The 14,397-nt window shown below is 41.8% G+C and overlaps 1 protein-coding gene across 4 annotated transcripts in view; it reads left to right on the top strand.

Moving 5' to 3' along the window:
• Nucleotides 1-14,397, top strand: part of MRTFB (myocardin related transcription factor B) — a 69,432-nt gene that overhangs the window by 24,977 nt on the left and 30,058 nt on the right. Inside the window, exon 1 of one of the 4 annotated variants that reach the window (XM_026048951.1) lies at nucleotides 8,448-8,691. The exons of the other annotated variants lie outside the window; for them this stretch is intronic. Within the exon in view, the coding sequence (XP_025904736.1) occupies nucleotides 8,571-8,691 (121 nt within the window). The 5' untranslated portion in view covers nucleotides 8,448-8,570. Of the gene's footprint in view, nucleotides 1-8,447; nucleotides 8,692-14,397 lie in introns of those variants that run through there. 4 annotated transcript variants of the gene reach the window in all.

Raw genomic sequence — 14,397 nt, 5'->3', positions numbered from 1 at the left:
GACTGTGACAGAACCCCTAGGGGTTCCCTGGCACTCGGGGAGAACTGAGTGAGTGTTGGGGAAGACAGAAGAAACCCTTTCCACAGCTGTCAGGCCAGCTGCCAGGCAGCTACTCCTCAAATCCCCGAGCGAGACTCGAGCCCTCTTGACCTAGTGGTAGGGCTGAGATGAAGGTGATGCACCCGGTGGGTTTGCTGTCTCCTGGAGGAGCTGCGGGTGTAGTCATTCATCAGGTACCTCCTCAGCTTCCTCATGGTGCAGCCCTGGTAGCACATGCATTCCTGACCTAACCTCCTGGCTTCCTTCTCAGTCCTAAGTCCAGTCACTAGCTCTGAGCTGCAATTTTAATGCTGAGACATCAGGTGAAATTTAGCATGACTTCTTTTGTCACCTTGTGACCCCCCYCAATGTTTGTTCTTTCTCTCTTCCTATTCCCCAGAACTCTGTTTAGGTATTTTTCCCTCACCATGGTATATATTAGTTGACAGTGCTTGGAGATTATTTTCTTGGGAGAGTTTGGAGAGATAAAATGGAGGAAAGATGGGTAGTGGGAAGCTAGAGAATGAAAACATAATATTCTGGTCTAAGTGACCAGATTGACACAGAAAATAATTGGAAACATCAACTTAAATTCAGTGATTTCGCAGTCATTAATCTGAAAGCAGCGAGACCTGGGAAACAGCGCACAGATGGGCTGTGTTCTGATTAGCAGCAACAGCGAAAAATGCAAACGCTGCTTAGATCTAGGAGTACCATTAATGAAAAAAGAATTTTCATCTCAGATTTTTATTTAAAACTTTAATGGCCCCTGGAACATGCACTGCATGTATTCTATTAAATAATCCTGTGTGARAACATTGAGCATGTTGTATTTAATGTACGTATTGGTCTCTGTATTTATTTTTGATTTTTTTCAAGAAATGATGTCAGAATAAAAAACAAGTGTCGCCTAATGCGTGTATTGCTTGGGTTCCTCTGTGAGTATTTGAGTATCACCCTATCTGCTGCAAGAGGAGAGCACGCACAGGGTAGGTACTCGTTTCCCAGGAATTCTGTCTTTGTCATTGGTACTGCCAGTTCCCACAATCTGAGCATTCTCAAGGCATCAGTCAGTGTCTACAAGGAACAATTTTCAAATATTAAGGCATGTGAAAAGGCATACAGGCCAAAACTCAGAACCCTCTGGGGACCGTGACCTCTTAAATGGAATATATTCTGACATTTTCGCAGGCTACATGAAAGAATTCCAGCGGGGTCATTCCATTTGGTAAACTTCTAAACAAACAGTCTGTCATTTTAGCTTGATTTATAGATTTTTTTTCTTTTTTAATTATCTGCTTATTGTGAAGAGATTAAGATTAGAGACGTGACCTGTCATTGACTCAATTTAGGGCATCTGGTATATATGAACAAATCCTGTGTTAGAGGATTTGGCATTTAAGTTATTAGAAAAGATACGGAAAGTATGTTTTCCTTTAAAGAAATCTCTTGATCAGTGTGTCTTATGCTGACTTCTTTTCCTGAAAGTGTTTGTTGACAGCTAAATGAATAGCTGGAAATGAACGTTGACTTAATTTCTAATTAGACGCACTTCCTTTTCTTTTTTTTCRTAATTGTTGGAACGTTGTTAGAAATTCGATGGTGACCGTAATTTGAATCATTTGTTTGTTAACAGTGCTGAAGAATATATGCAAAAGTCTTTCCTGAAGGGATGCTATAGTCCTWGTTCAGTACACAGTGCTATTTGAAAAATTTCTCTAACTTTTCATTTCACTTACTAAAAAAACAAATAAGAAAAAATATATGAAGATGAGACTCAAATGTTTTTGGTTTTCTGTAYTTATTTTAAATAGATGCATAAAATTTTATGGGCTGGGATTTGTTCTCAGTTGCTTGACAGATGCTTTGCATGTTTGAAGCAAGGAACTTATGTACTGTTTAAATGTACAACTGTGTGTTGAGAAAACATACATATATAGAAAGAGTATGAAAAGAATGGCATAAAAATAATTATGTGAAAAGAATATCTGATAAGGGAGAATTTTGAAAAAAAATCAATTTAAACAGTTTAATATGCTTGCTATTTAGGGTGGTAATAGTATGAAATGTAATTATTTAAATTATTTAAATGAGTACTTTAGTTTGTGTACTCAGAGCACTGTTTTCCTATACCTGTTGAAGAACCATTACTCAGTGATGAAGAACTAATTTAATGTAATGGTGAGAAGGATCAAGGTATTCGTCRAAGTGTGAGTAAAGCCAAGATGAACTAAGCGTTTGAATAATTAAGTTTTCTTTCCCTCCAAATTTGGTGGTAGTGAGAAAGATTTTTTTTTTTTTCTTTAGAGATTAAATTCATCTTTATTTTTTAATGTGATTATGGAGGGATGAGCTCTATGTGATGTGACGTATTGGAATAATTGCTGTTAGAGGGGTTGCTGCTTAGTTATTTCATGGTTAAGGAGATTGTAAAGTTGCTCAGTTGCTGCTGATAATTGAAAAGGTAGGGGAATGTTCTGAGCTGCAGATGAGGTGGCATCATTGGGAGCACAGAATTGCTGCATGTTGTGGTTCTTGAAAATCTCTGCTTGGCACTTCCCCATCTAAATAATGTTTTTTCTGTAGGCTGAGAGTTGGCAGAAACTTTTCAGGCCTGTATTGCAGGAGGATAAGAAAAACATTAATTTCCTTACATTAGGAGCCAATGTTCATGAAAAACTTTAGTAATATGTTRTTATTAAAAGATATGTCTCTGGATTCTGGTTTATGTAACAGACATTGTGTTCCATTCAGAAAGGTCTTTTTTTCTCCATTTCATCCATTTGCATACACTATATACAATATAAACAAACAGAAAATAAAATGAGAGGTACTCATTTTGGAAATGAGTTCCATGATCTATTTTATAGCAAAATCAAGAGGTTGTTCTGCGTCTTCTACATCACTGTTTTACATCAGTTGGCACTGTAGTTATTTAAAAAATCTGTTTTTGAAACTGATGCTGTATTTGTAGTCTAGTTTGAACCTCTAATTTTCTTTAGCTGAAAGAGATGGTTATTTTATGCTATCGGATAAAAGCTGATGTTTTGGCCAAGCTTTTGTTTCTAGCTTAATATAAGTGTCTGTGCGATTGTTAGTTGATCTAGTTATAAAAATAGTTCTTTGGAAACAGGTACATGTTCCATTTGGAGAGTTTATGCCCCAAATATTTACTCTGGAAATAAGGAGTTCTCTTTCCTTTATTACAAAACATTCTGTATACAGAATATACACCAGAGGAAAGCCAAGATGAAAATTTAACTACCTGGAAAAGCCCTTTGGTTAATTGAAATATCACGGTAGGAGAAAACGTGSTTGGTACTCCCTTAGCTTATAGCTGTCTTGCTGCTATTCAGAAATACTGGTGTGCAACTTGGAATGATGATTCAAGCAGTTCCCTGTCTCCAGAGGTGCAAGTTCTCAGGCTCCCCTTCCTTCTCCTCCTCCTTTCCAGGCAGCTCTTGTGTTTGCCCCTCTGCATGCCCAGTTACACAGCTAGCCAGGACAGCTGCTTAATGGCATAAAAATAGCCGGGTGAAAAAATGAAGACCCTTCTGGTTGGGGTTTTTGGCAGAGCAGCCGTTTGCATTTGGTTACTGCGAGRTGGGAGCAGAGCCAGGACAGAGGAGGAGGGAGCGCCGTGCAGTGAGGGAGGGCCGAGGAAGCGGCAGCAGGGACAGTGGAGACACGTTCAAAACACCCCCTTTCTGCAGAGCAGAGGGGTAAATTTGGCTCTAATACAGAGCTCTGCTTTTGCATTACTAAGAGCTGGGTTACTGCTTACAAATCTAGGTGCACCTCATGAAGTTTATACTACTGACATAGGTGGAACTATTTATTCCTGTTATTTCTTTATAATAATAAATTCCTATACTATTTATAATAAATATTATTATTTATATTTCTTGTAGTAGCTAGTTTCAAAGATGACACTAATGAATTGTAATTTTTTTTTTTTTTAAGTCTTTCCATTTGTCATCCTTTAAAATGAAGAAAGGAAATGACAGGAATATTACAGAGCACTTTCTGGTACAGCTGTGCCATAGACACTTGGTACTGATCCTGTGAATCCTCTTGGAGCCTCTGCCTTTTATGCACCCAGCAGGTTGGCCATGCAGCCTTTCTCTGCAACCTGCTGCTCCAATCAGTGGGAAACCTGTATWATTTTAATCAGTTTTTGAAGGGTTCTTTGGCATGTAGTAGAGCTAGATGACATGGCACTTTTTAAACAAAACTCTAACTTTGACAGCTATGCTGTTTATCAAGTGCTGCACTAAGCAATGTAATTACACCCCTTTTTAGATTTTACTTTGTCATTAAAATAAGGCRTCAGAAACATAATTAACTGGAGAAGTTTTTTATTTTAATGTAGTGTTATTTGTGGAGTAGCATCAAATTATCAGTCTGATAATCAGTAAATGGAAGTGCCTGTATTACTAGTGTCGTTGTAGACAATGACTTTCAAAGCTTTTTAGTGACTGGGTTGTGACTTTGGCCTTTTTCAGGATTTACAGCACTACTTCACATATTATTTTAAAATGTCAGGCGTTTCACACCACTGATGTAAAGTCAGTAGAAATCTTTAAAGCAAAGGAGCTGCTGCTGTTTCAACTTTAACCGAGGGGCTTGAAAAAATGTAAGCTTTTCCTGSAGTGTTTTGCTGGAGTTAAGTGTTCACTTTGTCACACGGTGTGTGACACGTGCCCTTGGGGCAATGTGCATCTCTGCTTGTGGCAAATTTGACWGCTGACAATGTACTGGTTTTAGCAAACAACAGAAAGCAGCACGACTGTTTCTYAGCAAATAAGCCTTGGTGTTTGTATTTGGTGCTAAAAGCTCTCTGAATATTTACTGTGTGAAAGCTTTCAGGTAGCTCCTTGCATTAGCAGGTGCGTGGCCTGCAGAGCTCCCCAGCGCTGGCACCTAGGCTTCAGTATGAATGGGTGACACTAGAAGATGTGCAAGTCATGCGCTGCAAAGAGATWGGGGCTGAAATCCTGCATCCAGCAACTCAGATGCACTTTGCTGGGATTTCAACAGAGGAGTGTCAGAATTACGGTCAGTTAGTACAGTCTGTAGTACTATTTTTCCCCCCCTGCATTTTTTTAGCGTTTTTCCTGTAAGACGGCTGTCCAGAAATGTTCTGGCATTGATACCTCCTGTCTAATATGTTCTACCACCGACTGTTGAGGAGAGGAGCACGAGCCTCTTACATAAAGGCTTTTTGCAAATTTAAATTGAAGATGCTGCTCCACTGGGAAAAATCGGGGAAAAAAAATAAGTAAAGAGTCTATGTTTATTTATATACAATTCTATATGTTTTGTTTCCAAGAAAGCTTTGTGGCTCACATCATGTTACGTAATCTTACTGGAAACAGCAGAATACACTTGTGCTAAAAGAGAAGAGCTGAAAGACTCCACTTCTGCCATTTGCGCCTATTTTGTCTCTTCTGTAATAGATTGCACTGCAGTAACTGAGCGAGCAATTCGTGGTGAGTAAAAACGGCAGGAAAAGGCTGGAAATGTGGCTGTTTGGGCATGGGAACTGCAGCTTTCCCATTAGTTTCCAGCAGCTCCCTGTCGGGCTTTCCTGGCACCGGGTGCTCTCCTTCATCAGCTTAAAACCAAGGGGAGTTTTTTCAGGTCCTGGCCCCAAGTATTAGCGCTGCAGGAGCCCAGATCTCTTCTAAGAAATCTTTGGATGTTGCATTGGATTAAATCAACAGTCCCCTAGTAACTTTTGCAATACAGTTTGTACYTGTCTGTTACTGAATGGAACTAAAGCATGGGTTTATTTTTCAAGGCAAAAATTTAGGTATTTATTTGCTTTCCAGAAATAAACCTTTACATCAGCTTAACTAGACCCCCTATATTTATAGCTGCAAAATAGCAGCAGTTTTAAACAAAATATTAAAAATTCCTTCCTTGTTTATACATGTTTTAATGAAAGTGCTGTCAACGGTCTTAAAAATTGCATTTAGGAATTTAATTCCTAAAATTAGAATTCAATGAAAGTTGCTATCTATGTGCATTTTTAACATTTTAYACTTAACAAATTGAAGATACTTATAATTTTTCTCAATTTGTAACAATTATTAGAGGTTTTTGTTAAATCAAGAACAAGTGCAGCTGACCTGCCCCAAACCCTGTTTTAGCTGTCTTGCTTTCGCCTCGTCATAATCGTGGTACTTCCCATGCCTGTGCCAGCCATTTATCAGCTTTTTGTGTGAAATATTCCATGCAGAGAATACACACTAAGGATATAAAAAAAAAAAAAGTGGACACAATCCAAACCGTGTTTTTTTTACAAGATGAATACATTTATAGGATTGTCCGACTGCAATGAGTTTATTTTGTCCCTTCTTCTGTTCTCTGGGTTTACAGTTTAACTTTCATAGCTGGAGCATTGCCCATTTTCCCTGGTTTTGCTACTTCTGATTCCATCCGATAGTAGTATCAAAATATAGAACTGTTGGTCCAAGCACATTTTTTCTTATTTAGTGCTCACAGTGCAGAGCACTGTACCGTGCTGCGAAGGGAGCTCATGGAGAGCTCGCCCTTTCAGGAGCTTTTAGGAAATCCTTGTTCTCCAGGTCGTTTTGAGGTGAAAGGTAATTGATTTTGTGAAAACAAGGTAGTTTTTTTTTTTCTTTACATTTGGTAACATTTGGTGCCACATTTTATAAATCTGTAGGCTAGGCAGAGTAGTATTTTAATAACAATATAGGAAATACGGTGCATATTGTGAAACTAAGCTTGTTAATTTAATATGAAGCAACATGTGCACTCCCAAGCTCTGCAAAAGCTGCTGTTCATCGGTGTTAGGGGCTGCTCTCCCCGGCTCCCACCTTTACACCCATCAGCCAGGTCAGCATGAGCTGAAAATCCTGCTGGGAGAAGCTGGGATGAGCCTGGACTGGAGCCACCCCTTCAGCAACACCAGCATGTTGCTGTCACAAAGCAAATGAACGTCCAAATGCCATATGCCTTTCCGAAACGGAGAACAAGTTTTCTGAATGAGTGGGAGTTGAAAGACCACAGGCATTTTTTTAATACGCATTTTGTGGGCTGTGTTTTATTATATTATAAATTACTGAAGTAAAGAAGTAACTACTTTAAAAAGTAGTGAAAGAGTAAACAAGTTGATAGTGTTTCACTAATACTTACTGTGAAACAATTTTCTGTCTTTCTGGACAAAATGGGTGATTTGAAGAGGACAAAATCAGTTAAGTCCCCAGTGTTGAAAGCTTGCACCAGTTCTTCCAAGGTAAATGTGGAGTTAACAWCCCTTGTGGAACAGCTTAAAAATGGCCAGAAAAATTACTGTTGYGCACAACAGTTTGTAATCTCTCTGTGCTTCAGGACAGACACATTTGAGGTATCAGCATGGGATTCGAGGCTGATGCTGAGCATCCCACTGTTCTGCACAAGGCTTAAAAGTTAATGTTAGTGGTGAAAGACCATGGGCAAATCTGACAAGGAGATGGGCTGTCCTCTCTCCCGGACTGCAGTTCTTGCATGGAAATCTTGCATTTTCCATAGAGTTGGAGCATTACTAGGAGAGTTTCATCCCACTTCTTCATGGTGTTTTAAAATACTGACCCTGTCTCCTGGCTGTGCCATGTTCTTCTGTGGTATTTTGTTTCAGGTCCTCTGAAAATCATAGCAAAAGCAGAAGTATTGAGACAGAAAAAAGAATTGTGATAGTGTAGGGCTTGTATTTAAGCCAGTCGCTTCTACAAATGTTATGTGCAAAAAAAAATCCAGACACCTAGGAAAAGATTAAAATTGTTCATTTTGGAAAATTTACACAAAGAATCTCTCGGATACTTGCAGGTGAAGACGTGGGACGGATGGGTGGCTTCCCCAGTGTCCTGCTTGTGGTTTGAAGCCCTGCTCCCTAACACAGGGGCTGAGCCCGGGACTGGGCAGGTTCCTGCACGTTATTTTTTTCCGATGTCCTTTGACAGTTTTGTTTTCTGGTGACACTTGATGAGCAGTGAATGTGCTGGCTGGGCTGCCACGAAGTGTTTCTGCTGCCTGCAGCAGGGTTTGGAGCAGGGGGAAGGGAGAAGGAAAGGAAAAGAGGGAGAGAGAGAGAGGGGGAAAGAGAGAGAGAGTCCTCGGCAGTCATTTATCTTGGGTATCAGCAAATGCTGCTCCTTCAGCAACTGCTGGATTTATTTTTAACTGCTTGACTCATTCTTTGTCAGATGATTGACCACGGAGCTGCATATTGGAACACGACTGTGCAGAGGAAGCGAGCAGAACCGGAGGAAAAGGGGGAGTGGTGCTGGGGAAGGAGGTGGGATTTGGGAGCGCGGCTTCTCGTGCTCAGTGCTGCAGCGGAGCGCTCGCAGGCKGCCTGGGCGGTCAAGGAGGATGGTTCTGCTGAGCTGCAAAGAGCTGCTACTTCCCTAGGAGAAGGAACCTGGACCTGGCACTTGGGACAGCAGTGTGCTGCTCGGTGACAAATTCCTGTTATTTTTTTTTCCGTATGCTGGATGTTGCCTTTCTGAAGGATTCTCACCATGATTGATAGCTCCAAGAAGCAGCAACAGGGCTTTGCAGAGATTTTGCCTGCAGGAGATGTTAAGTTGCTGAAAGAGAAGGAATGCCTTGATGTGAACAGCCAGAAAAGCCTCAAGGAAGGTCAGTGATTTGCTGGTTGGGGGACAGCAAATGCAGTCCTGTGTATATCCAGATCTCAAGCAGTTGCTATGTGATACTGTATGTCAAGGAGTATTTTGTATGTGGAGTAAGTATTAATTTCACTCCTTAAAACTTACTGAAAGCTAAACTTAGGATTTATCTGAGACTGTTAAAATAATGATAGCTGAATTAATTGCAATGTGAAAGACCATACGTGATTAAGTAGTCGTTTCAGTGCTCAGGCCATGAAGCACTGAGATTGTCCTGTAAATAATGCACAAAATGCTTCAAAATGATAATGCTAAAAATAAAATGCCACAAACCTGTAGTTTCAGACATGTACTGCAAGCTAATTTGCAACACTGCTGTTCTTAGCTGCAGTCGTKTTCAGTATTCCCTTCTCCCTCTCCTCCTCCTTAAATTTAGGTTTGATTCTGCTTTCTAGATGTATGCTTTTCAAGTAATATTTTGTCTCCTTAAATGATTATGTATATAAATAATTTTTGAAAGGTTTAGAGGGGTTTAAACCTGGCAAATGGTCCTGGCTGATGCTGACTATACAGACTTGGTTTAAGGTAGTCCTCGCTGGGCTATKGCAGAAATACTGCTGAACCGTGGAAGTTGCCTCGTTCCTTCTCCTAGCTGGAAATAACCGGGTGCTGTTAGGGAGGGTTGAAAAGAGACCTGCTGAGGTTGAGTGCCAGCCCTGCAGACTGCTCTGCCCCTGTCRGCTCCCTGTCCTTTGCAGGTCCAAACTCCTACTTTTTAAGCAGGCACCCTGTATTTTGCAGTAGAAATTCCTTCTTTCTTTATAGAAATTAKAAATTCTTTATATTTTCTTTATAGAAATTCCTTATTTCCTTAGAGAGCCTTTTCCAAGCTCTCTGCTTTGGCTTGTACCCTGGTTACCTGGTGATCCAGGGATCTCCTCTGCGTTTTTGTGACAAGACCTCTAATTTTTTCCTCTCTTCATGAACTAGTGCTTTCTCAGAATCGAAGTGCGTTTTTTGTATACTAGAAACGTTTAAAACGCCAGAAAGATGCCCCGTATTAATTACTCATTTCAATAATTGTCATTTTAGTTAAAAAAATAGATTTATTTAACTCTTAAGTTAGGGCAAGAGGAAAAAAAATTATATGACGTGTTGTTAGTGAGTGATTTTAGTGGCTGGGAAGAGGGTTCATGACGAGCTGGGTGCCACGGAGCCCTGCACGGTGCGGCCGGGAGGGCGGTGAAGGACCCGCGGGTGCCGGGAAGGGGCCGTGGGGCCGCGTGCGGCTGTGGGGACATTCCGGGCACGGAGCCACGTTAGCGGGAAGTGGGRGAGAACCATGGAAAAGATGAACGTGTTGGGTAGTGTAGGTGGGCTAATAAGCAACCACAGCAGTCGTGGTCCTCGGTCTTTTCATGTTGGTTATGTGGGAAGTGGATTAAAGAACTTGCGTTGCGATAAGGGTCTGTCAGAGTAGAGGAAGACCTGCAATTATGGGATGCTCTTTTAGTCTAAATTCTGGATAGAATGAATTTTAGAATTGTATTTCTTTAGATATAAATAAAAAATAAATTCTAAATTCTTTAGAAATACTTTAAGTTATTCACTGCGTGAAGGATAATTGTTTTCCCCAATTGCTACCTTTCCTGCTCTTTTTTTTTTTCTGCTTTAGTACTTCTTGATTTTCGTTTTTTTCCCAGTTGAATATTGCCTATCCTTTCATCTCTTCTAAATCTGGCAACTTAATAATTGCTATTAAAATAATGAACCTCTTTGAGAGTATGCATGACTGCATTAGCTTCTTTACTAGCCTTTTCTCTTCTCAAACTGATAAAAAGCCAAGCATTTTCTTTCATGATGTGTGTAAAATAAATTGTTGAGAGCATTGCAAATCAGCTCGATTTTAGTGTAGGTGCTGAAACAGAGCCTCACTTCTTCAGATTACAGTGTCACAAGGTATACAGTGCGACGTCGCGTGGATTTTTTGTTTGTAGACATTAATTTAATTCCATGTAAATAAACTTCTTTGCTTTTAGAGTAAATACTGTTAAAACATTTGGCCAGAACATTATATTCTCATATAAGCGTTGCGGATAACCTGCTGTTTTCCTGTCGTGCAAATGGTGATGTGGTGGTTTTCACCACCCGAATTGTCCTTCTCTGTTAGGATGTAAACATATTTATGAATACTATCAGTTAATGGCCCAAACTGTAGGAGTTAAGCATGGGGCTTTGTTGGGATCCCAGATGAGGCTCTTGGCAGTCCATGCAATTCAGAACATGGCATGGCCTTTGCTTCTGATCTAGGCCTGTGGATGATAAAATGCAGAAGTCTGGAGGTTGCTGCTGTGAGCAGTGAACCTTGTGAGAACAATAAATGCGTTGCTTTTCTATTTAGTGCTGCTCTATAGGGGAAGAGGCATTTGATGGAAACATGGATCCTCGCTCTGATTTCAGCACATTCCGCCCTAGCTGCGTTGGAGGCTCCGGCGGGAAGGACGGGTCGTTGCTTTGCTTGGGGTAACGCACGTGGCTGCAGAGGAGGAAATTGCCCAAGGAGCCTCCATCCTTGGAAACAGCCCCTCTCTTACTGCTCTATCTTCTGCCCGTTCTGTGGACATAGATCTTAATTCAGCCTTGGCTTTTATTCTTAATTTCCTTTCATATGAACAAGGAGCAAACACACTTTTGGGCTCTGAGGTTAGCAACATATTGATACCTGAGCAGCTCCTTCAGAAATTTCCAAAGCATTGGCTGTTAATGTGATATAAGTGGCCAAACCATTTGCAAAATTCAAGTGAAAAGCCTTAGATAAAATCAGCACATCATGCATAGTTAGTAAGAAAGCTAATACAAAATCAAAAACGTTTGGGTTAAATTTAGGCCTCAGATGAGAGCATTTCTAACTGAGTGAAGTTTAGGAAGTCCTGCCTTGTACCTAGYGTGGTTTAGGTATTAAGATTGCTAAGCTCATGCAAAAGTGTGCGATTGTGTAGGAAAACTTTTGAAGATGCAGAATTAATTTGGTGAAACAAATCAGCCTGTTACCTTCTCGCATGGCTTTTGGGAGGCCATTKTCCACCTTTGCAAAATAGATTTGTTTGCCATACTTGGGATATTAATCCATTTTATTAATCCAAGCTGCAGTTGCCTTGCAGCTTAATTGCAAGGAAAGAAAACTAACCAGGAAGAAAACTCCAGCCTGAAGCATAAATTCTTCCCTGATTTTGTATTGCTTTTTTTTATTCTGCTGCGCTGTGAGCAGCTGAGGACTGGCAGGTGCCAGAAACTGGATCCAGGGCAGAGGAAACCGGAGCGGGGGGCGGCTCAGGTGCTTGCCGGGCTGGGGATCGCCGGCTGCCACAGGGCTGGGGCTTCCTGCGCCCCTGCCTTGCAGTCAAGTCAGTATTTATCTTATTTAACAGAAGGCYTGGTTTTGCTGGCAGGTACGTGTTGGTAATAGGCTTAATCTCCACTGCTGTAGTGACATTTTAGGCTTGTGGATTGTGCTGGTATAAAAAAAAAAGTCTTACATTTTGTTCCTTGGGATTTAGAAGTGTGTTTGTGACCCCSTCATCCACAGAGGCATACCAGGTATCTTCTTCTGAGACACAAATAATGGAGAAAAATATCAGGGGAAAAAAGGGCATTATTCTGGTTTTCTTTTCAATTGGAGGGTGCTGTGAGTCCAGAGAACTACTTGTGGGATTACCGTGTGCTTCACAAGTGAATCAACACTTGGTACTACTTTCTCGTTCAGTGTTAACAAGATGTATATTGTAATCCCATTATTTCAAAGATAAACGCTTCGCTTTGATCCAAGGCTGTGCAGCATTAGGCTGGTTTTGCACGCAGCCTGTGCCGGATTAGCAGCCAAGGCGGCCGCTCCTGGCTCCTTGGGGGACTCCTTGTGGCTGCCACCAGATTTCCAAAGGTTTCCATGGGCGCCCTCCTGCCGGCCCCTCCTGGGCTGGCTTGGCAGGGAGCAACGTCCGTAAACTGCCCTTACAAGAGTCCGTTTCCAGCCCAACTCTGTTCTGGGCCAGCAACGCGCAGGGGCCCAGCGGGCGCTTATGAGGCACAGGGCGGCCGGAGCTCTGCGGGGGAATGCGAATATGTGGGTTGGAAATCACACTGAGGTTGTRCTAAGCAGGGGAATACTTGCAGGTTTAGAAACTGTAATTAGTGCTGAGGGACTTAATGTATGCAATTTTACAAAATACCTGAAATTTAATTTATTCAGTCTTTCCAGCCATGATGGCAATTTTTTTCCCCCCTTCAATTTATATGTTTAGAAAGAACTGTAGAAAGTACAGGGCTTTTTTCATTCTCCTTTTTTTGCTGTTGATCATCCTGACAGCCCCTCGGGTGAGTGGTTTGAACGTGGAGGCCTCCGTTGTCTCCCAGCACCGCGGCGCTCCGCAGCAGCGCGGCACGGTGCCCGTTGTCCTGCTTCCAGGGCCCTTAAACCCAGCGGGTGCTGAAGAACAAACTGAGAGCAGCTTTTAGCCGCCTCTCCTGTTCAGCTCTTGCTCCTCCGCCTGCAGAGGAGTAACGTTGCTTCTGGAGGCAGGTGTGTGTGTGGAGTCACCCGCCTGGAGCCAGGAGCTGTCCCAGGGACACTGTTGGGATGTCCAGAGGCCCCTCAGGGTGGCCCTGACGAGGGACCCCCGACAGCGCTGCGGATCCCTGCGCGCTGCCCTTGCCCATCGCGTTTCCAGGCTGATAAAACCGCGTGGTGCTGAAAGCAGGTGTGACTGGAGACCTGCCTGAAACGAGCGCCACTGTGGGACTGTCTGACATTGCAGATTATTTGGGCTATGTCCTTAGAAGAAGAACTGCATACAAAATAAATGGGAAAAGTGTATAAAAATATTTTTTAATAAACCATAGTGGAAGATGAATCCTTTTTTTAAATGATCCTTTGACAAAACTGAAGATTCTGAAGTCTGAAGCCAATATAATGAGCTCGTTCAAATTCAGATTTAAATGGTGCTAGATTTCTATAACAATGAGTTATTATTTTTGAGATTATTTAACATTCAAAAATATTAATTATTATAGTCATTGTATCATGTCCAAGCTGGTGATGAGTACAAAAGTTCTTGGTGCATTTTGTGTTTAAAACGCTGTCCAGCTTATTCCAAGCTGCTTCCAACCCAGTGTTTCYGTGGCTCCCCCTCTCCTGCACCTGCCAGGCAGGGGGGCAGCGYGTGCAGGGCCTGTCCTGCCCATTCCCTCCTGCCCCAACCAGCCTCTTCACCTGAGAAGCATCAGTGAAAAATTGAACCTTTCTACCTTACCAGTATAGCCCAGCACCGTGTGTTGTGTGGGACTTGGGAGAACAAGTCATAGCTCAGGAGAACACACAACTGCYCTCTCCAGGAGATGAAATTGGTGTGAATTGCGAGAAGGCAGAAGGATTGTGAGAAGCCCGAGCAGAGAGCGCTCAGTGATGAGCCAGGGGGAGCTTGTAATTAAGTAATTRCTATTGGATTTCTGTACCATGGTAATTGCCACTGTGTAGGGTGCAGTTATTCTTGCTGCAGCCTTCGTGCTGAAGTCTGGTCTCTTCGTCTGCCATCAAATACAATGTCCCCTTCTGCTTTACTGAAACCCTGTTGTTTGTACATTTGTATTATAATTATTTTTTTGGCACCATGACTGTATAATATTAAGTRCTTAAGATTGAGGATGGTGCCTTATTTTAGGT

The sequence above is a fragment of the Nothoprocta perdicaria genome, unplaced genomic scaffold (assembly GCF_003342845.1).
Source record: "Nothoprocta perdicaria isolate Ctin4 unplaced genomic scaffold, notPer1 scaffold_59, whole genome shotgun sequence".
NCBI classification, from domain to species: Eukaryota; Metazoa; Chordata; class Aves; order Tinamiformes; family Tinamidae; genus Nothoprocta; species Nothoprocta perdicaria.
The sequence above is the reverse complement of the archived record's forward strand: the minus strand, read 5'-3'. Positions and strand labels throughout refer to the sequence as shown.